The sequence below is a fragment of the Peromyscus eremicus genome, chromosome 7 (genome assembly GCF_949786415.1).
Source record: "Peromyscus eremicus chromosome 7, PerEre_H2_v1, whole genome shotgun sequence".
NCBI lineage: Eukaryota > Metazoa > Chordata > Mammalia > Rodentia > Cricetidae > Peromyscus > Peromyscus eremicus.
In genome coordinates, this window is record NC_081422.1 from 45,603,047 (window position 1) to 45,624,883 (window position 21,837).

The 21,837-nt window shown below is 39.9% G+C and overlaps 1 protein-coding gene across 3 annotated transcripts in view; it reads left to right on the top strand.

The window, feature by feature from the left end:
* The window catches only part of Btg4 (BTG anti-proliferation factor 4), a 107,681-nt gene extending 94,389 nt beyond the window's left edge, over positions 1-13,292 (top strand). For all 3 annotated transcript variants that reach the window (XM_059267873.1, XM_059267872.1, XM_059267871.1), the window contains 4 exons: positions 8,884-9,082; positions 9,538-9,675; positions 10,276-10,474; positions 12,813-13,292. In XM_059267873.1, coding sequence (XP_059123856.1) covers positions 8,910-9,082; positions 9,538-9,675; positions 10,276-10,474; positions 12,813-13,055 — 753 coding nt within the window. In that variant the 5' untranslated portion in view covers positions 8,884-8,909 and the 3' untranslated portion in view covers positions 13,056-13,292. The remainder of the gene's footprint in view (positions 1-8,883; positions 9,083-9,537; positions 9,676-10,275; positions 10,475-12,812) is intronic.
* The last annotated feature ends 8,545 nt before the right edge of the window (positions 13,293-21,837 follow it).

Here is a 21,837-nt window from a genome sequence, read left to right on the forward strand (position 1 = left end):
TGCTGTCTCTGTTATTGTCAACATTTTGGGAAAATATAAGAAAAAGCACCGAAATATGGAACAAAGAGAGGGCTACATAGAAAAAATGATGTTAACCCCAGTATTGTAAGAGGTAGGCCTGGAAGACTTGAAATATTAGTCTAAGGAGTTTGAATATCATCGTTCTTCTGGCTGGAAAGCCTCTGATGTATGCAAAGTGCATGTTGTTTTAATGGAGGATAAGGTAGCATAGATTACAGAGGATGCTGAGATTCAGTGGAGGAGACGATTTTTAAGAAATATGGATATGGAGTGATAGAGGAAATATGGGAGAAGTGAGGGATTTTGTGAAGGGAATTTCACAGGGTTTGGTGGCTGATTCACAATTTGTCAAATCAGCTACCAAAAATCAGTGATGAATTTGAGGAGCTGAGGGAAACACATAGTCAGAGGATGTGTATGATGAGTTTGAGTCTAAGCAAGCCTGAATTAAGTATTTAAGCTGAAACTCTGGAAAGAGCTCAGAATTATAAAGAGGGATTAGCAGTTTTCTGAAACTGTGGATACTAAAGTCAGAGTTGAAGGAAGTCTCCAAGGGTGTGCCAGCTTATTCTTGCTTGTCATGGTTCACATAGGAAGGATGAAGTAGGTGGAATGCCATTCTTCTTCTTCTTCTTCTTCTTCTTCTTCTTCTTCTTCTTCTTCTTCTTCTTCTTCTTCTTCTCCTCCTCCTCCTCCTCCTCCTCCTCCTCCTCCTCCTCCTCCTCCTCCTCCTCCTCCTTCTTTATTGGAATTGAACCCAGGAACATGCTAAATAAGGTGACCTTTTCTAGGCTGTATGTAGACAGGTTAATTTCCCTGGCTGTAGATTGGATTCTGTCACGTAAGGCAGATTTCCTGGTTTGTGAAAGATTTCCTCCTGGCTTGGGGTTTCGGAACAGCTAACTGGTGTCTAGGTGTGTTGTTGAAGAGAGTTTATTTTCCTTCAGAGGTCTAGCATGTATTCTTAACTCTGTGAAGCCAAAATAGGAAACTACTTTGTCAACTAATTTATTTAGAAGAATGAAAATACTTTATGCCATCCTCATAGGCTTCACTCTGTGTACACTTAGCTTTGCATTTCTTTGTACTGTCCTCCTTTGGCACTTAAGCCTTTTTGATTCCTCTATGGAACTTTTATATAGTTTAACAATTATATAGCTCACTTCTTCATTGCCTTTAAACCCATAACACGTATCTCAAGGATTTTATCATATTTACATTTAGCTAAGTTTGTATTGTCTTCTCCCCTCTTAGCTCATCTATAGCCTGTTTAAAGCCCTGCTTTAAAAGCCCTGGGAAATTAGTCCATCATGCCTTTTCTCCTCTTCATTCTTCCCCCTCTTCTCTTCTTTCTTTGAACTCAATATATTCAGTCGATATTTAGCATCTTCCAGTAATGAAAATATCAACCACCTATACTTTTTATTTTTAATTTGTTATTTGATTAAGACAGTATACAATGTTGTCACATGTACAGACACATTTATTGCATTAGTATACTGTGTGTACAAACATATTCTCACACTCTGAATTATTTTTACTGTACTGTCTTGGTTTTTAACTTAAAACTTGAAAATTATGTTTCAACAATTAATGTAATTGTCTTTAACTGCAGTTTGGACACAATGAGATTGAGTTTATATATAAGGTATAGAGTCCACTCAGTGTTTTATGAAATGGTGTACATATGCTGTTGCCGAAAGAAGCTTCCAATGACAGTGAATTTTTGCTAAAATGTCCATATTCCCCTACTTTTATTAACAGTTAAATGCATTTGCAAATGAATAGGTGAGCCTAGAAATATAACCTACAGTTAAGGAATGAATGGTAGAGAAAGTAAGTAGGAGATGGGTATGGTGGTGCACACCTTGAATCTCAGTACTCAGGAGGCAGAGGCAGACAGATCTCTGTGAGTTCCAGGTCAGCCTGATCTACATAGTAGGTTGCAGACCATCTAGGACTATCCAGTGAGACCTTGTCTCAAAAAAATTAAGTAGGGCTAATTATAATCCTATTTGTTACTTCATAAATCAATCAAGTTTAATGTTCAGTTTAGGTATTTTTGAAATTACTTTTCTGAAGTAAAATATCTGAATACACATATTTTCTGAGTTGCTATACATTATAGACAAGATGCACAATAAACCCATGTGCCCATCAATGGATGAGTGGATAAATAAAATATGTTGTATATACAGGAGTAGTAGTTAGCCACAGAGAATGAAATCATAGCATTTGCAGGGAAATGGATGGAAACTGGGAATATCATATTAAGTGAAGTAAGTTAGACACAGAAAGATAAGTATCACATGTTTCTATCACACATGGCAATTAAAAAAGAAAGGGGTTTATTGGGTATGGGAAGGTGAAACCCGTTGATTTGTACCATATGCTTTAGTAATTATAGCAAGTTAATATCCTTGTCTTAAACTGCTATAATCATAAATAAATTAATTTTATAAATAGTTTAAAATCAAGAAGACAAATATAGGACTGAATCATACTTCACTTCTTAATTTAAGATTTTTTAAATTATTTTGATTAATGTGTATGTATATGTGTGCTATGTGAGTAAATGCCACACACGTTCAGGTGCTCCAGAAGGTCAGAAGATGGTATTAGATCTCTTGGAGCTGGAGTTACAGGCGATTGTGAGCTGCCAACAGCAGGGTGCTGGGAATTGAACTTGGGTCCTCTGCAAGAGCAGCAAGTACTCTTAACTACTAAGCTATTTCGTATTTTTAATTCATGCTTTTTGGGTCTTGACTATACCTTGTCTTATCAATCAAGTTGAACTCCATATTTTAATATGGAGAAATTGAGTTTTTGGAAACTTCCTTGCATAAGACCATTTTCATGCTCTATACCATTATCACAGGCATAATAGAAAGGAAAATGTATCTTTCATACCACCTTTTCTTTCTGATCTTCCTCATTCAAATGGTCTGGAGCCTTCTTTTCCCCATTTTCTGTGGCACCTTACCCAGGCTTAGCCTCCTTACCCAAACCTCTGCAGACAAAACACCACGATTTTGTTCTACGGAGAACTCATCTGATTTTTTTTTTTTAAAGAATTCCTTAAAAGACAATATCTTAAGTAAGGGAATAGATGTCTTGTAATGGGAACTTTAGACATTACACATGATCAGTGGAAAAATGTTTTTTGTCTTTTAAATTTTAGCATTTTCTAGCTAAGTGAGGTTAAAACTGGGCATGGTGGTACATGCCTGTTGTCCCAGCACTTGGAATGCTAAAGACTGGAAGACTGCACAATTTGAGGCTAGCCTGATCTGCATAGTGATCGCTAAACCAATCAGGGCTACCTAATGAGACTATCTAAAAACCAAACAAACAAAATCACAAAACTGAACAAGCAAACAATGAATTAAGAGGCTTGCTTAGGCTGGTCTATGTTGGATCTAAGTTCTTATATCCCTTCTTTATAAAATTACTTAAAATTACATTTATTTATATGTGTGACCACCCATATGGAGGTCAGAGGACAACTTAGGGTCGATGACTAAACTCAGGTCATCAGTCTTGGTGCCCAGCACCCTTACTTACTGAGCCGTGTTGTTATCCCCCTCATATCCTTTCAATAGACATTTAGTACTGGACATTTAGTTGTCACTGGAAATTCGGTTTTAAACTTAACGGATCAGTATTTGTTTTGTTTTGCCCTGACCATCCCGCTGAACTGCTTGTTTCTATATTCTCTTGGCTACTAAGAACTTGGAGCCATTTTGTGAGTATCCCATCTTTAAAATACTGTATTCAAACAATAGCGTGTGCGTATGTTTGTTTTCCTTCTCTGGATTATAAATCTCTTGAAAGCGAAGTTTGAGTTTTGTGTTTTGTTTGACACACTCACTGAGCACACAGCAATGTCTAATGTTAGTGGCCGGTGAGCAGGAAATCGATGTCAGTAAAGCAGAAGGGGTAGATGTCATTCATGGGAAGGAGACAACTGAGATCAGGTGATTAAGTCATAAGCAACTGAAGGAAGTTTTGCATGATGTTTACTCTCTGTTTGATTGTTCTTTCCTGAAATTTAAGTACATTCTTATTATATGGTTCTATTCATGCTTTCCAAGGCCTGCTTGGACCTGTTGTAGAAAATAATGCTAGGGGAAGATTCAAAACCTCATCAGTGAATGAGCCTCACCAACTCAGGGTAGCTGAGCAGTATGTCATCTGGAAAGGTGAAATCATAAAAGAATTATTAAACACCTGGCACCATTAATTTAATAATGTAAACAGCAGGCATTTTCAAAGAAAAAGAATGTGTTTGCTAATGTCTATGTTGCCTTGAGTTCAAAAGCAAGTTCTATTTCAGCAATATGCAGTGAGTCTGAATTTTTAGTTTTAACACATTTAAAAACACTCTTTGAAAAAGTTAGCCTGGAAAATGGCAAAAGAAGATGAGAATAATTAAATAAGCAATATGATTTAAAAATCTCATTGATAGCAAGGTGAGATTTGTGTTAATGACTTTTTCCTGTGCTGCACATTAAACCAGTTGGGGAGCTTTTAAAAATCTTGATATTGAGTGCTGACATTTCTACAATTTCATTCAATTGACTGAAGAACCTGGAAGAGCAGTTGCTGCTACTGATGCATGACAGTCTGCTGCTATTGGCGGTGTGTGTGTGTGTGTGTGTGTGTGTGTGTGTGTGTGTGTGTGTGTATGTTTGGAATTTTTGGAACTTTAGCTATGTTGTCAGCTTTGGAAAAAAGTGTCCCACTTTACCATGTTGAGTTGGTGTTTACAGATATTAACAGCCATATTGGTGGAGAAACATTAAATTTATTTTTTCCATTTGTACAGGGGTAACACACTGTATCAAATATGAAAGGTCTTATCTATGTAGTTTTATTGCAGAAACTAATAAAGTATTCTCTAAATTAAATAAAGACGTCGTTGTGTAGGTTTCACTTATTTGTAGCTCAACCGTGGTGTGTCAGAGGATAGGAGGCAGCCTTCAGGATTGTTGAGGTGATTCCAAAGCACAGCAGTTTGGTTACCTCTTTCATGAGCAAAGAATGAGAAACACATCATTGATGGCTGAGGCTGAGAGGAGAGATCGTTCAAGCCTAGTTTCACTTTCATTTGCTTTCCTATGTTCTGGACACAGGACACATAGAAATACTGAAATGAACTGAATTAACCTGAAGTTGATCTTAGATGGTCACTCTTAGATAACTCAGCTATCTATTTCAGTGGTCCTTATCTAGCTCAGTGGTCCTTATACTATTTATATTTTCATATCTCTTATGCCTCAAGGATGTTTAATGTCTAGGACAGTCTCTAACATCTGTATTATGTCTTAGTCCACCACTGCTGAGTTTTGACACTCATGTCACTCCAACAAGCCAGGAGCTGTCCAGACCCATATTCTACTACCGCTAGTTATGAGTTATTTATTTCAGCCAGGAAGTGAGTATATAGACTCAAATTGCACTTTATACTCTGCTTTTTCAGAACATGCCTAGTACCAAATGTCCAAGACTGAATCCTTTAAAACGGACTCTGAGTTGGGAGTTGTAGGTAGGAGGCTTTGAGGAAGTGAAAAATACAGAATTGGGTGGAGGGAGATGCCATCAGTGACCAAGTTGTGGCAGGGACCTTGGCCTATCTTATGGGGAAACAGTAGAGATGCAGTGGCCCTTCATAGTTGTAAATTGAACCAAAGGGGTCAGTTTTCATGAAAAGGGAAGATGGTAGGCAACTTAAATTGTGCACCAGCTAGCTTGATCCCAAGCAGGGCAAAACTCTCAACTTTTAACAAACAGGTGGTTCCTATATGTTGTGAAAGTTGGGATTACTTGGAACAAGAGGGCCACGTCTGGTTAAAATCCTTTCTCCTTTTATGATAGTACTACTCTCTTAGCAGATCAAGAAAATGTTGATGGATTTGAAAAGTAACCTGTGAGCTCTTCATTTTACCACTGATTCTTTTCACTGTATATGACAGAATCAATTGGTTGAAGAGAAGGAAAGGCAATTGAAAGGTAATGCTTAAGGTGCCGTCAAAGCCTTTGCTTGGTCTTCATCCTGTCCAACTTGTATCTTGGAAGGCACAGATGGTATTTTTATTAAATACACAAATGTCAGAAAAACCAAAAGAGATAATTGACGAAACAACAAAATTTTCATTCACTGTAGCAATGACCCAAATTTAACACATGCACAGGAAATGTGGCTCATTGGTTGAGTATTTGCCTAGCATGCATGTGGCCCTGGGTTCCACTTCACACTTCAAATAAATCAGTTAAACAACACAGTGAAATATGATAGTATAGCTGCAATGTGTAGTTTTCTGTTCTACCTAACCAATGCAACATTAAAATTGACTTAGAAAAAAAAGTATAAGATCATTTGTATTTGTTAGTAAGACAGTCACATTGAGGACTTACTTTATGCCAGGTGGTCTATGAAATACTTTGTGCATAGTTTTATAATTTAACCTTGGCAAGATCCCTGTAAGACCATAGTCAAGTTGCTAGCAGAAGCAACAATAGTTAACATTTATGGAGCGTGTCCTGAGTTCCAGCTATCCTTCTAAGCGTTTCACCCTAATTCTCACAATAACCCTGCAGACTGTGCACTGTCATTTTCTCCTTTGTGTCTGTGAGGAAATGGAGGGACAGAGTGGTGGGATCCCTTGCTAAGGTCAAGCCCTGGGTTGAGCTGGGATCCATTTCGGGGTGATGGATTAGTGTGGAGCCAGCAGTCTAGTTTTTCACCCACTTTATTCTTTTCAGAGGTCAGGAAGGTTAGAAAGCCTGTGGAACTTTGCTAAATTCCTAATAAGATGGAGGGCTGCCATTCAAACCCACAATACTGACTTTCTAGCTGCTGTGTCCTTTCTTTTTAACTGTTCTTCTGTACTACTTTCCTGCAGCTTATGGCCAGGTGTACTAATTATCCACTGTAATCTTGATAACAACCCTGTGAAATTGCATTCACTGACCGGAAGCTGCAAGTTATGAAAATCTGAAACCTGTTGCCGAGATTATGCAGATAGCGAGGGTTTTGTTTTGTGTTGTTTCCTTTCTTGTGTTCTTTTTGTTCTGTTTTTGAGACAAAGCCCGTCCTAGAACTCCTTATGTAGCCCAGGTGCCTCCTGAACTCAAGCTCCTCCACTCCCAGCCTTCTTGAGAGCTGCAATTCCAGGTGTTCATGACCCCACTCAGTTAACAGATTGTGAGCTGCTGAATAGCAAATTCACAGAGCCCTTAAACATTTTGCCATGCTGACTGAGAAAGATGTGACAAAACCGGCAGCCTCCATGACAAACAGTGCTTGCAAATTCAGTGTGAGGCGGTGATGTGCTGTTGGTGCGGACAAGGGGAGGCCACCCGACACTGCGATGCTACAGCCAAGGACTGTGTTCAGGGCAAGGGAGGTGGCAGTCCCGCTCTAGTGCTTATCAGTTGGCACACCTGGAGCACTGTCAGTGAATACTTTACAGGAGGATGGGAGTCTGTCCCACACTGTGACGCTCATCCAGACGTGAGCTTGCCACACTGCAGTGTCTGAGCACTGTAGCCAGAGGACAGCTGCCAACAAGCTGGGAAACTAGCCTCTCAAGTGAGAAGACTTGTGAGGCCAACTAGCTAATATTTAGATTATCCCTCCACCCCCACCCACCCCGTGGTGGAGGATTCCATGTAATCTCTATAGTTCCAGTGTGGAAGACTGGGTTGTATAGGCACAACAGCAAAGAAGTGGAGTTGGCTCCTTAAAAGGTCTGGCTGCTGTTTGGAGCTTTTTGGATATGAAATAGGCTTCCTAGTTAGAGAGTCAGCTTTTTTTCACTGTGGAAGAAACTGGTCACTAATTGCGGGTGTTTTTTGTTTTTTGTTTTTTTTTTTTTTGGTTTTTCGAGACAGGGTTTCTCTGTGTAGCTTTGCGCCTTTCCTGGAACTCACTCTGTAGACCAGGCTGGTCTTGAACTCACAGAGATCCGCCTGGCTCTGCCTCCCAAGTGCTGGGATTAAAGGCGTGCGCCACCACCGCCGGGTGTTTTACACATACATACATACATACATACATACATACATACACACATACATACACATACATACATACATACATACATACACACACACACACACACACACACACACACACACACACACACACACACACACACACACACACACACACACACACCCCTACCTATGGAGTGGGTATATCTTTAAATACTTTAGAGAATAGTCTACATCTGCTATGGGGGAATCAGATGAGTCCTGGGAAAAGCTATGTGATGGTTCCAATGGAGAGCACCTGTGTGGGGTGAGCTGCCAATCAGCGTTGACAGCCAGGCATATATGGAGTAGCCCAAACCTCACCAAACAGGTGTGAGCAAGAGTTGACAACTAGTAGTATAGTTGGCTTTCTAACACTGGCCCACTTTTTGGGGAACTAAAGAAATTTTTACTGGCAAGTGTACTGTGTTTTTTTTATTGATCTTAACTTTTAGTGTGCAGCTTTTGTAAGCCACGTTTTCCAACTGCAGTCCCCTGAACCCTGGACTCATTGTAAGTACGTCCTTAAAGTGACTGCTGGTGTAACCTACTGTCCACATTAGCACCTTCGTACTTATGTTGTGTCTTGATTGCTTAGTGTTTTAAACTTTTAAAAACATTGCTTTTCCTTTGGAAAAGTGTGAGAACAGGAAGGTTGAAGAATAGGTGTTTGGTTTTGTTGTTGTGTTAGTTCACTGAGGACTCACCCCCCCCCACCAAAATCTAAGTTTAAAGCATATAAAATTCCGCAGCCCACGTTGATGTATTGCTGATAAACTGAACCTTGACCCCTCTGTGATCCCTTCTTGCTTTCTTTCATGGTTTCAGGTCTCCACACAGACTGCTTTGGAATCATGAGAGATGAAATTGCAACAGCAGTTTTTTTTGTCACAAGATTGGTGAAAAAACACGAGAAACTGAGTGCACAACAGATAGAAGCCTTTGCACTAAAGCTGATGACCATCTTGTTTGAAAAGTACCGAGGTCATTGGCACCCTGACTGCCCTTCTAAGGGCCAGGCTTTTAGGTGAGAGCTCGTGTGGCCTGGGGGAAGGAGCAAGCAGCCAGCGATAGACTCTGCTAGGAAAATGCAACATTTTTTGTCTGTCTCCAAGTAAGGGATGCTTTATGAGCTCCTGTTAATTTGTTTGAACATGGGTTTAAAATAAAGAGGTGTGATATAGTTGAACACTAAAGACCTGTAAGTGAGGTACATTACACAATTTTTGTCGTCTGTTTGCCATAAAAGATAGACCGTGAAATCTGGTGATCTAACAATGTGTTTTAATGTTATGACACCCATTCGGAGTCACCGTAGCAAAAGTTAATGAAGTTTTGTTTCCATTTGTAAGCAGAGAGGGGAGGGGAGGGTGAGGAGAATATGTGGGTAAGGCAAGGGCTGTACCCATGATGTGTGATTTCCTGCTGAAGGTCCTGTCAACATGCCTTCTTTACCCTTTTCCTCCTCTATATCCTCCTCAGGTGTATCAGGATAAACAACAATGAGAATAAAGACCCTATTTTAGAAAGGGCTTGTTCTGAGAGTAATGTGAATTTTTTTCACCTGGGACTTCCAAAGGAGTTGACCATATGGGTCGATCCCTTTGAGGTGTGCTGTAGGTGAGTAATGTCGTGGTTTGTGTGCTTGGTGACCCCTAGGGAACTTGGGTTGTTTGGTCAGCTCTATGTACCTTTGTGAAAGGTGGTGCCCAGAGCACTGGCTTAGCAACTGGGACACTATTTGATCCTGGTTTTCGATACAAGCTTTTATTAGACAATACACATTTCCATTAGGGATGGTTGAACTGGTAAGCACAAAGGCATGGCTGTGGATTTGCAGTGTGACTTGGGTCATTACAACCTATTGCATACTGCACATTTACAACTTTCAAGTACCGTAGGAAACACCAGGAAGGTGGGGGAATCATCTAACATGGAGGACAATTCAGTCCATTAATTGATCCGAAAGGCTTGTTTTTTGGTTTGGGTTTGGGTTTTCCTTTTCTGACCAATTAAATGATATAGCTGTTACAGGATATGCTCAGTAATTGTAACATCCTAGTAGCTTCAGGGTATATTGGCCTTCAGTTTGCTTTCTAAAAGAGCCAGGCTCTTTTAAAATAGCTTTTTAAAAGTTAAAGTTCGTATGGTGTCTCCAGACAAAGAGATCGTATTTGTGGGAGGTTGAGTCTCTGATGAATATTTTCTTTTCCTACTTAGGTATGGTGAAAAAAAGCACCCCTTTACAATTGCTTCTTTTAGAGGCAGATGGGAGAACTGGGAACTAGCTCAGCACATCAGCTATGCAGTTAACAGGGCCACTGCAGATTGCTCTTCTGGAACGTCCTCTGATGAAGAAAGCTGTGGCAGGGAGCCCCGAGCCATTCCTAAAGTCAGCAATCCCAAGAGCGTCTACCAGGTTGTGTGTGGTTCACCATTCTATTCTCATGCTCCCAAGAAACAGAGCAGGAAGTAGTGGAATGACAGAGAAAAGCCCTCTGCCCAATGTCAGCATTTTGGCAGAGGCTTTTCTGTCTTCCACCCCGAGTATTGTTACCACTTGACTGAGTTCTTACAAGAGACATGCTCTTCTGTGATCCTGTTTCCTCAGATAGTCCTTGAAAGCACCTGGCTTCCCTTCCACTTACATTCCTCAGGTTAAGTTGTAATAGTTAGTGGGTTTTGTTTCTAAGTTTGAGAATCCCTAAATAGCACAGGCCGTCCCATAATTTCTGATCCTTCTGCCTGTCACCTGCTTGAGTGCTGTGATTAGAGGTGTGTGCCTCCTCGCTCAAGTTAGATTTTATTAATCAAAATGACACGTCCTTTAGAGAAAGCCTAGACTATTTAAGAAGACCAGAACACTTTCATTTCGGCACTAACGCAAATTCTTAAAACAAAACAATAATTAAAAACCTTTTAAAAAAGCCATAGCCAGTTTCAAGGCAGCTTATCCAAAAAACAAAACACTCAAACCATCAAAACCAACAGAACCATAACCCATCAATAGAGATGCACATTTATGTGGAAATAAGTTGCATGAAACAATGTTAATATTTACCAGGAGCCTCCCACCGCAGTAGTTCTGACTGTGTTCAGTAGATAATTACAGGCGCCGTAAGTTGATTTCATGACCCATTTAAAAAAACAAATCTGAAGAGATTTCTGTCAATAATTTGTATGCATACTTTCGTCTTAACCACTTCTGCTAACTTTCAATTGTTTTCTTTTTAACAGTTACCAGCCAATATTTTAAAACCTTCCACATTGCTTTATTAAAAAACCAAAACAAACAAAACTTTAAAATTTGACATCTTTATAGAAACTAGGTTTTTTTTTTGTTTTTTTCTTGAAGTTATTTCTTAAGACTTGAGTCTCAGACATGGAATTTCCAGGCCATTAAATATGGATAGTTTATTGATTCCCAATATATGGCTTAAGTACCTAGTAGAAAGCTGTGTTTATTAAAATTTTCACTAGCTCTATCTGCTTTACCATTTTCCCTAAAATTGGCCTGTTCTCATAAAAAACACGAAATTGGAAAAATAATCCCTGTAATAGATAACACTAATGAAATTACTAAAATTGTTTGATGAAATTGCATCTATCTTTTGAAGTCCTTATGTATTATCATATATTATGGGTCAGAAACATATTAAACTTTTGTTAAATTACTGGAAAACCTTTTTCTTCAGTTTTTTTAAAGTGTGTGTGTGTGTGTGTGTGTGTATGTGTGTGTGTATGTGTGTGTAACAGTTTAAAACTATATAACGTTTCATTTTGGGGAAAGACATCTTCCATCTAGGGTTCAGATGTGTAGGAAACTGAACTGTTCTATAGTAATGTCTTTTCAGAGTGTTGTCTATAAAACATATTGGTCAATTATTTGGGATGTTTATAATGGGTCTGACCCCAGAGATCATTTTTAGGCAGTTTTGGAATGGGCTGGCAGAGGTCAGGAGGGAGTGGGGTAAGGGTCAACCCAGGGGTATATATATATATATATATATATATATATATATATATATATATATATATATGAAATGCTTTGTGGTTTCTTTTTTTTCCTTTTTGTGTGTAGTGCTAGGGATTAAACCTAGAATGACAGATATCTACTTAGACATCGAGCCACCTTTCCAGCTCTATCTCATTCCCATTTCTTTTCTTTTTGAGAGAGGATCTCACTAATTTCCCCCAAGCAGGCTTTAAACTTTTGATTCTCCTACCTCAGCTTTCCAAGTAACTGGGATTAAAGGTGTATTATAACACAGCTTAAATATTTTTAGTTTCATTAATAATTCATTTTAGGGGCTGGAGAAATGACTTAGCAGTTAAGGGAACTGGCTGCTCTTTCGGAGGACCCAGGTTCAATGGTGAACATAACCATGAACATGATGGGTTGTAACCAACTGTAACTCCAGCAATGGGGGATCTGACACTCTCTTCTGGTTTCAGTTGGCCTCATTGGGCAACAGGCACGCATATGGTACAGACATTCAGGCAAAACATCCATACACATAAAAGAAAAACAAAGAAAAAAATTCATTTTGCTTAAAGATATAAACTAATCATGATCTCTCAGGGATATAAAATGCTGGAAATTTTTCTGTAGAAGGCTGTTTACTTTGATTTTCTTAATTTGTAATCCCCATGCTTTGGAAGGACTTCACTTCTGAGTTATGGGCTCATAGTCTCAAGAGCTGTCTACCAGTCCAGTGACCTTCACACGTTGTTTTTCCTGTCTCTTTCCTTCCCAGGTTGAAAACTTCAAACAGTCCTTCCAACCGTGGCTCTGCCTCCCCCGTAGAAAGCATTTGGCAGATGGTCGTGGGGGCCTCCTGGGGACTGCTTACCACCCAGTGCCCAGGAACCCTAAGTGGTGCAGGCCTGCTGGGCGCCGGGTGGACAGGTACCACTGGATCAACACACAATTGTACAGTGGTCAGGCAGCACCGAGCAAGCTTGAAGGAGAGGCCTTGTCTTCCCTAGAGCACGAATGAGGCTAAAGCCAGGAAAACCTCCACTAGAAAGAACTCTCAGGGATGAGAGTGCACAAGGTGAAACAAGAAATTCACGTCACCTTGTGCACACAGGTCACCACTCGACTTTTAGCTATCCTTTTAATTCTTATTTAACTTTATATACAATTTTATGTAACACTAGTGACTGTATGTGTCTAGTAAAGTGATTGAATGAGATATTGCCTGTGATAAAATAAAATTAATTATGGGAAGGAAGAGTTGAAATAAATGTACTGTGTTTTTAACAAACCCCTAGTTCAGTTTGCTGCAAGAAAATATGAAGTCTTTTGTTTCTTCTGAAGTCAGTGTTTTAAAAGTAGGTTTTCAATTAAGGAAGAGTGATCCTGACAGAAAACTCCTCTGGATTCATCTTTAATATTTGTGCTAACCAGCCTATTTTATAAATCTGCTAAGAACTTGTTGGAAATATTTTTAAGACAAGAGAATTCCCTTGGTGTGTCTCTTGAAAAGTTTGATTTACTACTAAAATTTAATAGACCTACTGATATGATCTATTTTATAAAAGTGGTACCTGCTTCTTATAAAGAATTCACTAACAAAAGAAACAAAAATTCCTATTCACGAGCCACGTGACCATTGCTAATATTAAATGGTAGCCGTGTTGCAGATACATTTTGCATATATACAGAGTTAAGAATGGATACACAAGGCTTTTAGATGGCTCAGTGGGTAAAGGGACTTGCCACCATGTATGTCTGTCACCGGAGTTCAGTTCTCAGGACTCACAAGAAGGGATGGAGAGCTGACTCCCACAAGCTGTCTTCTGCTCTCCCTGTGTCTATCATGGCACCTGCACATCCAAACTTGTAAATGTAAAAATCTATTTAAAAAAGAATGAATGCACAGATAAGCAGTTCAATAAGAGACCCGTGCTAGAGGAGCTACCCATTCAGGATTTAAATTTCATTTTATTTGATTTTCGTAAAGCAACAAACAACCCTGAAATGGAATTCAAAATGGCCCTGGAATGGCTCAAAACTTTCCCACACTTAAGTTTTATCTGGAACTCAACATCATGTTGATGCAGTACCTAAAACTCTCATTTTATGATTTGTTGCTAGACCCACCATCTGAGTTATGATTATTAATTTTTTGTCACTTATTTACAATGTTACTGTGTGTGTGTATACATGTTCATGTGTGTGCATATGTGCCTGTGTGTACACTTGCTTGTGAAGGCCAGAGCTTTACTCTGGGCGTCTCTTCAATTTTCCTTCTCATTTTTTGAGACAGGGTCACTCACTTGGAGCTTCCTTATTGGCTAGATTGTCTGGTTTGCAAGCCTCCTGTCTCTAGCTCCCCAGTGCTGGGATTACAGGCTCACGCAGTAGTGCTTGGCTTTTTAAGTGTGTGCTGGGGATCTGAACTGAAGTCATGCTTGAATACCAGACACTTTACTAACAGCCATCTCCCTAGCTTTCTTCTATGCCATTAAAAAAAGAATTAAAAAAATTCACATGTATGAGTGTTTGCCATGACCATGGCAGTTCTTATAAAGGAAAACATTTAATTGGGGCTGGTTTACAGTTCAGAGGTTTAGTCCGTTGTCATCATGGCGGGAAGCATGGTGGGCCACACACAGGAATTCACGGTGATGGTGAGGTAGCTGAGAATTCTACATCTGGATCTTCAGGCAGCAGGAGGGGACTGTGACACACAGGCTTGGCTTGAGCTGCTGAGACCTCAAAGCTCACCCCTTAATGACGCACCTCCTTCAACAAAGCCACAGGTACTCCAGCAAGGCCGAACCTCCTAATAGTGCCCTTCCCTATGGGCCTATGGGGGCCATTTTTATTCAAACCACCACACCCTCTAAAGGGGCCACAGCTCTCAATCCTTCCTAAACAGTCCCCAACTGGGGATCAAGTCTTGGGCCATTCTCATTTAGACCATTATAGTAGTACCAGTTTCTCCTTTGCATACATCATTCTTCACCATTTCCATGGACACCAACCATCTGTATAATGGATCATTTCTTTCCTTTCATCTATTTATTTGACTACTTTAATCTTTTTTTAAAAAATCTTTTTTTTTAACCTGATTGTCTTAAGCCTCCCTTCGCTCAATTTGATTCTCAATCCTGCTCAGTCCGTTTCTACTTTATTAGTTCTAAAATATTTTGGATTTTAATTTGATGCTTTCTTTATAGTCTACATTATTGTATTTTTAACCATCTAGTTGTAAATGTCTCAACCATATGTTTTTAAATATAAAACAAGAAGTTTTCTTCTGTGTCCTGACTTGGGATTTCTATTACACTGGATGCTTCTGTGTTTGGTGTTAATCTTAGCCATAGTTTTAATGTAGTTACCATACTAGCTTTTTCCTTGTCCCCGTTTAATGTGGACAGCTCTGTATATAATTTTCATTTCTGTGGTATGGGGTGCATGATTCTTTTTGTCTTCTTACAAAGTCTAGTTGTCTTCAGTGCTGGGCTTGGCTATTATATTTAATGTACTTTTATACAGCCTAAAACATACAGTTGATGTTGGAGGGGAAGTTTCTCATCTGGTGCTATATGAATCGTAGGAACAAAACAGACTCCGTTGTTTGAGTTTTATTAAACACTCTGTATGCTCATGGCCTTAGCGTGGTAAGGACAGAGCTGTGGGCCAGTGTATTAGTTTGCTTTATGTTACTGGTATAAAGGCCATGACCAAAAGGACTTGGGTATAAAAGAATATTTCATCTTACAGCTTTCTGTTCACTATGATGGGAAGTCAGGACAGGAACTCAAGGCAGAACCTAGAAGCGGGGCCTGAAGCAGAGTCCATGAAAGAATGCTGCTTGCTTCTCAGGCTCACATTCAGATACCTTTCTTATACTTCCTAGGACCACCTGCTCAAGGGTGGCAGCACCTACGGTGGGCTGGACCTGCCCATATCAATCATTAATCAAGAAAATGCCCCCACAGACTTGCTTATAGGCCAGTTTTATGGAGATATTTTCTTAACTAAAGTTCCTCCTTCCCCAGTGACTATAGTTTTTGTCAAGTTGACAGAAAACTAGCCAATACATGTCTCATTAGTCCTTTTAAGGTAGGTCTGCCTGAGACAGTCTTAACTTTTTATATAAAAGTATGTTTTTGTCTTCATCTATTACAGATTAGCTCTACTAGTTATAGAATTTTGGGTTAATGATGTCCCTTTACCCACAGCTTTCCCCTGGCTTTTGTGGTTTTTAGTGAGTGAGTTGATGTCATTTACTTTTCTTCCATGGGTCATTTTCTCTGTTGGGTTTTGTGATTTGTTTTTTTTTTCTTGGTTTGCATGACTTTTATGCTGTGTATAGATGTGGATTTCTTAGGACTTATCCTGTTTGAGATTCACTAGGCTTCTTCAATTATGTCTCTTGCTAAATTTGCTCACATTTTGGATCTTGAATGCAGGATGTTTGGCTTTGTCCCATAGGTCTCTGGAGCTCTTTTCTCTTTGTTCATATCAGATCATTTATATTGTTCTACATGACAGTCCATGGGCGGCTTTTCCTCTGTGCTTCCCATTTTACTGGTAAGGGGGCACTTTTGGTAATGCAGTAAAGGAGTTACCATGTAAAAAATTGTTTCTCTCGATATCTGTCCTGACCCTTTGGATAGGGAGAGCAGACTTCTGGGGTCTTTTATGATCTTTGCTTAGTGGTGGTGTGTGTGGGTTATTGACTACTTCACTTTCAGTCTTGGAATAGATGAGGGCAAAGGAATATTTGTAGACCTCATCATTTCTTAAGTTTTGAAATTGCTATCCACTCTGTTGCCTTATCTATAGTTTCTTATATTTATTTTATATATAATGACCCCCAATTTTAGTTGCCTATTTTGGGAGGTGTATGAAGAATATATCTACCCTATTTTCCTGAAAGTGGATGTTCACATACCCACTTTTGAAATGAAAAAGAAAAAAGAAGTGATTCGTGTGTGTGTGTGTGTGTGTGTGTGTCTGTGTGTGTATAGTATCTATGTGTGGTGCATGCATGTGAATGTGAGTGCATACACCTAGGTATGTACATGTGGAAGACAGAGGAGGACATTGGGTATCTACCACTATTCCTCCCACTGTGTTGCCTTGAGACAGGGTCTCTGAATTGGAAGCTCATTCTTTAGGATAGGCTGGATAGTTGCTGAGTTCCTAGGACTCACCTGTCTCTGCCTCCGAGTGCTAGGGTTATAGGCAGGTACAGCCATGCTGGGCTAGTTATGTGAGTGCTGGGGATTTGAACTCAGGTTCTCGTGTTTGCTCTCTTACCAATGGAGCCATCTCTTCTGCACCCAAAGTGATTCCTGATAAGGATTACACCTTGGGGAAAGGATCCCTTTTGCTATGATGTTTTGATGGGAATGTGACATTGCCCCTCAGGCTCTCGTGTTTGAACACCTGTTCCGCAGTTGTGGTGCTGTTTTAGAGGCTGTAGAACCCTTTAGAAGGTGGGCCTTGGTTGGATGGGTCACTGGGGTGAGGCTTTAAAGGCGGTAGTCCAGCCTTGTTTATGTGTCTGCTTTCTGCTTCCTGGCTGGCTGCAATGATGTACTCAGCCCTCTCATGCACCAAATCACTCCTCCGGCCGTGCCTTTTCTGCTATGATGAGCTGAAGTCCTCCGAAACCATGAGCAAAGCCAAGGCCTTTCTTAAGTGGCTTTAGTCTGGTGTTTTGTCATGGCAATCCTTGTGATCCATGGCTGCTGCAGTTTTCTTAGCTCCTGTCTGGCTGGCAGGATGCACATGTGTGTTTGCACACAAACCAGTTCCCCCAGAATAACCAGCACCTCAGACCTTCCCAAAGGGACTTACTATTGACTTGACTCAGCAGTAATTACATGTGAGGCAGTGGGAAGGAGAATTGATCCTGCCTTGGATCTGTGGCTTTTCCATTATGAAGCATGTGCTTACTAAAAGCTTGGAGCTATTAGTATATTAATGGAGATCTGATGGAGAGCCTGAAGAGCTGGCCAGGGAATTAATATGATTGTGTTCTGGGAGGTGCCTTGTTCAGCCAAGAGTGAGGAATATGCAATATTTCTGCCCTGCTTTCTCTTTGACACATCTCCTAGGGGCCCTGGACTCTTGGCCTAACTATCCTAAGGAGTCTTGTATGCCTGGTTTAATTCATCTTCACTTTGCCTGCTGGGAAATGTATTTCATAATTTATTTGAGTGGCTAAATAAAGTTGTTGAGACCACACATCCATTATAAATCAAATCAAACTTAAAGTGCTGGAGACTTTTTTTTTTATCTTGTGAAGTTGTTAAATGTGTATTTGAGAGTGCCCAGTTCAAACATGGCTTGGTGGTTCAGGCCTGTAATCCCAGTTATATGGGAGACTGAGGCAGGAGGCTAATAAGTTTAAAGCAACTGAATGAGATCGTGTCTCAAAATGGCAAGTTAAAAGCAGCTGGGGTACAGCTCAGTGGTACAGCCCTTCCTGAACATGCTGTGTAAGGCACAGGGTCAATCTCCAGTACTGAAAAAAACAAAGATATCTCATTCATGGAAAAGATGGGAGAACAGTTCATAGCTCATACTTATATATCATTTTATTGGTGTCAGTGTTTTGAAAGCATTAAGTGATTTTAATCAGAATGGCAACTAATGTGGCCATTTTAAAGCTCACAGATTGTCTTAGTAGCTTTTCAGTTGCTGTGACAAAACACCATGACTAAGACAACATTAAAAAGTTGATTGGAGGCTTCCAGTCTCAGGGGGTGAGTCCATGGCCACCATGGTTGAGAACATGACAGCAGGCAGGCAGGCAGGCAGGCATGATGCTGGAGCCATAGTTGAGAGCTCACATGTGGATCCGCAAGTACGAGGCAGAAAACGCTAGCTGGGAAGAGTATAGACTTTTGGAACCTTAAGGCCTGTCCCCAGTGATACCCCTCCTTCAACCAGGTCACACCTTCTGTTTTGGTCAGGGTTGCTATTGCTGTGGTGAATCACCATGATGAAAGCAACTTGGGGAGGAAAGGGTTTATCTGGCTTACACTTGCGTATCACTGTTCATCATTGAAGGAAATCAATGAAGAAACTCAAACAGGGCAGGAACCTGGAGGCCATAGAGTAGTGCTGCTAACTGGCTTGCTTCACATGGCTTGCTCAGCCTGCTTTCTCATAGAACCCAGGACCACCAGCCCAAGGTTGGCACCATCCACAATGGGCTGTGCCCTTCCCATCAATCACTAATTAGGAAAATGCCCTACAGCAGCACTTATGGGGGCATTTTTCTCAATTGATGTCCCTCTTTTTAGATAATGCTAGCTTGGGTTAAGTTGACATAAAACTAGCCAGCACACCTTATCTTTTCCAAACAAACAGTTCCACCAACTTGGGGCCAAGCATTTAAATCTATGAACATATGGGGCCACTGCCATTCAAACCATGTTTAGTCCTTACTTTGCACAATGACTGGATAACTAACCTAACTATTTAACAGAACTAAGTTAAGAGGCCAACTGCTAGCAGCAAAGAAGTCAGATTCAATGCTTGGCATAAGGTGGAAGAAACCAAAGAAATGCTTCGAGCAGGTGTTCTTTAGAGTCTGATTTAAAAACCTCTGCTAAACCTTAACTATAAATCTTTTCATGGTGTCTCAAGTGGTTTTGTTTGGATTTTGAAACAGGGTTTGACCACATAGCCCAGACAGGCCTGGAGCTCATGAAAAAAAAAAATATCATTTCTGCTACTCATCTTAAAGTGCAATAAAGAGAATTATCTGTATGAGAAAAAGCTTGAATTGAAACTGCTGGATTTGTAATTTCAGCAGGTTTTAAGTTTGGAGTTTGTATTTCAAAGTTGTCTTGCCATCAGTTCATATACTGCTGGTATCTCTCCTGATCTTTAATTCACCCTGGGCACATCAGTTTCAGATGATATCTTACCAACTGGAGGGTTTTAGCTAATACCTTTGGAGAATTTTGTCTGTCACATAGTCTACCTCTTAAGTACTTTGATCCAAGTCCTCAAATATGTCATTCCGTATCCATCTACTTCATGTCATTATTCAGTGATTCAGATTTCACTATTCCAGGAAGAGGTCAGTCAGTATATTTAACAGATAATTCAGTCACAATGGAAACAACAGCAGTTTTCTTTCTCCAATGGTAGAGACTATAATCTACATTTGTATGATTTATGCATGAACAGTACAGACAATTTTCAAATAAATCTTTTACATTTTATCAGATGTTGTATTGATTTTTTTCCCACGCTGGCTAAAATGTGATCACCACTTTCCTTTCTAGATCTAAAAATAAAGCAGACAAAAAGAGAGTTACTTTTATCTTTAAAAGGTTCATAAAGCTAGGAAAAGTAATTTCTAGAAATCAGTAAGAAAATAGGCAACTCCGTGGGAAATGGGCAAGACAGTTAAGGGCTTCTTTACTGAAGAAGATACTCAAATATTTGAATATTCACATTTGAAGGAGGTTGAGTCTCAGTGGTTATTACAAAATAAAAATTCAAACTTTCTGCCATATCCTACAATGAGTTGTATAGGGGTAAATACAAGAGATGTAAAATACTAAGTGTTGATGAGATGCAGCGTTCTCCTGCTCTATGTTGGCAGGACATAGTTAATCACTTTGGAATTCTTGTTAGTATTTACTAAAGCTGAGAAAAAAATCTATTCCTTGAGGCCCCACCCCAACTGGAGGAGATAATAGCAGCTGATAGATGCTGAAGGAAAGTCACTCTCCTTTGGGGGATGTAGCCACTGGTAAGTTGCTCATGTACCAGTTGATAGTTATACACATACACATATGGGTAGCACATTGGATTCAGGGTTTTTGTTTTTTTTTTTTTGGTTTTTTGAGACAGGGTTTCTCTGTGTAGTTTTGTGCCTTTCCTGGAACTCATGCTGTAGCCCAGGCTGGCCTCGAACTCAGAGATCCTCCTGCCTCTGCCTCCCGAGTGCTGGGATTAAAGGCGTGCGCCACCACCGCCTGGCCCAGGATTCAGGGGTTTTAATAACAAAAACTAAGCATAAAAGGAGGACATGAAGTTGGGAGGGAGATGGGGTGGAGGTGTTGGAAGAAGGTAGTGGTGGACAGATATATTAATGTATGTTGTATAAATGTGTAAAACTTTCAAAGAATAAAATTATTTTTTAAAAAGCCATTCTGAGGACCAGAGTCTCTCCTTCTAGGTCTCTGACCTTATTTAATCACACATGATTACTAGAATGTAATGGAGACCAATTTATACTAATTCCTAAAACTGGAAAATACACAACACACATCACTAGTGGAATGAGTAAGTCCACACAATGGAATACAGCAAGGAGAACCCAGTTATGACTATTTGCCAGAATATGAATGAATCCTAAAGCTAGATAACAGAAGCAATACATAACACAACTTGTTCTTTGTGATTGTTCCGCCAGTTTTGTGAACATGTACAAACAACGTGTGAAGGCAGAATGCTGCTTCCTCTTGGGCCAGGTGGTTAGAGGATGCAGAATGCTCTGGAAGATCACTCAGGATGTCAAGATCAGGCAATTTTTGTAGATAATCTGTGAGGCATAATTCTTAGTCACAGTAAAAACACTAGTGATTTCCTAATTTTTTTTTGGGGGGGAGTCCAAGCAGCTATTATGCTCTATGTATACCCCAAACTATATGCTTACGTGAGTCATACATGAATATGATCTGTTTGCTTTTAAAGTTGTGTAACATTTTGACAAAATTATAAAGGTAGCCTTCATCTCCCAGGCATTAGAAATAATTTTAAATGAAGTGAGTTAAGGTCAGGAC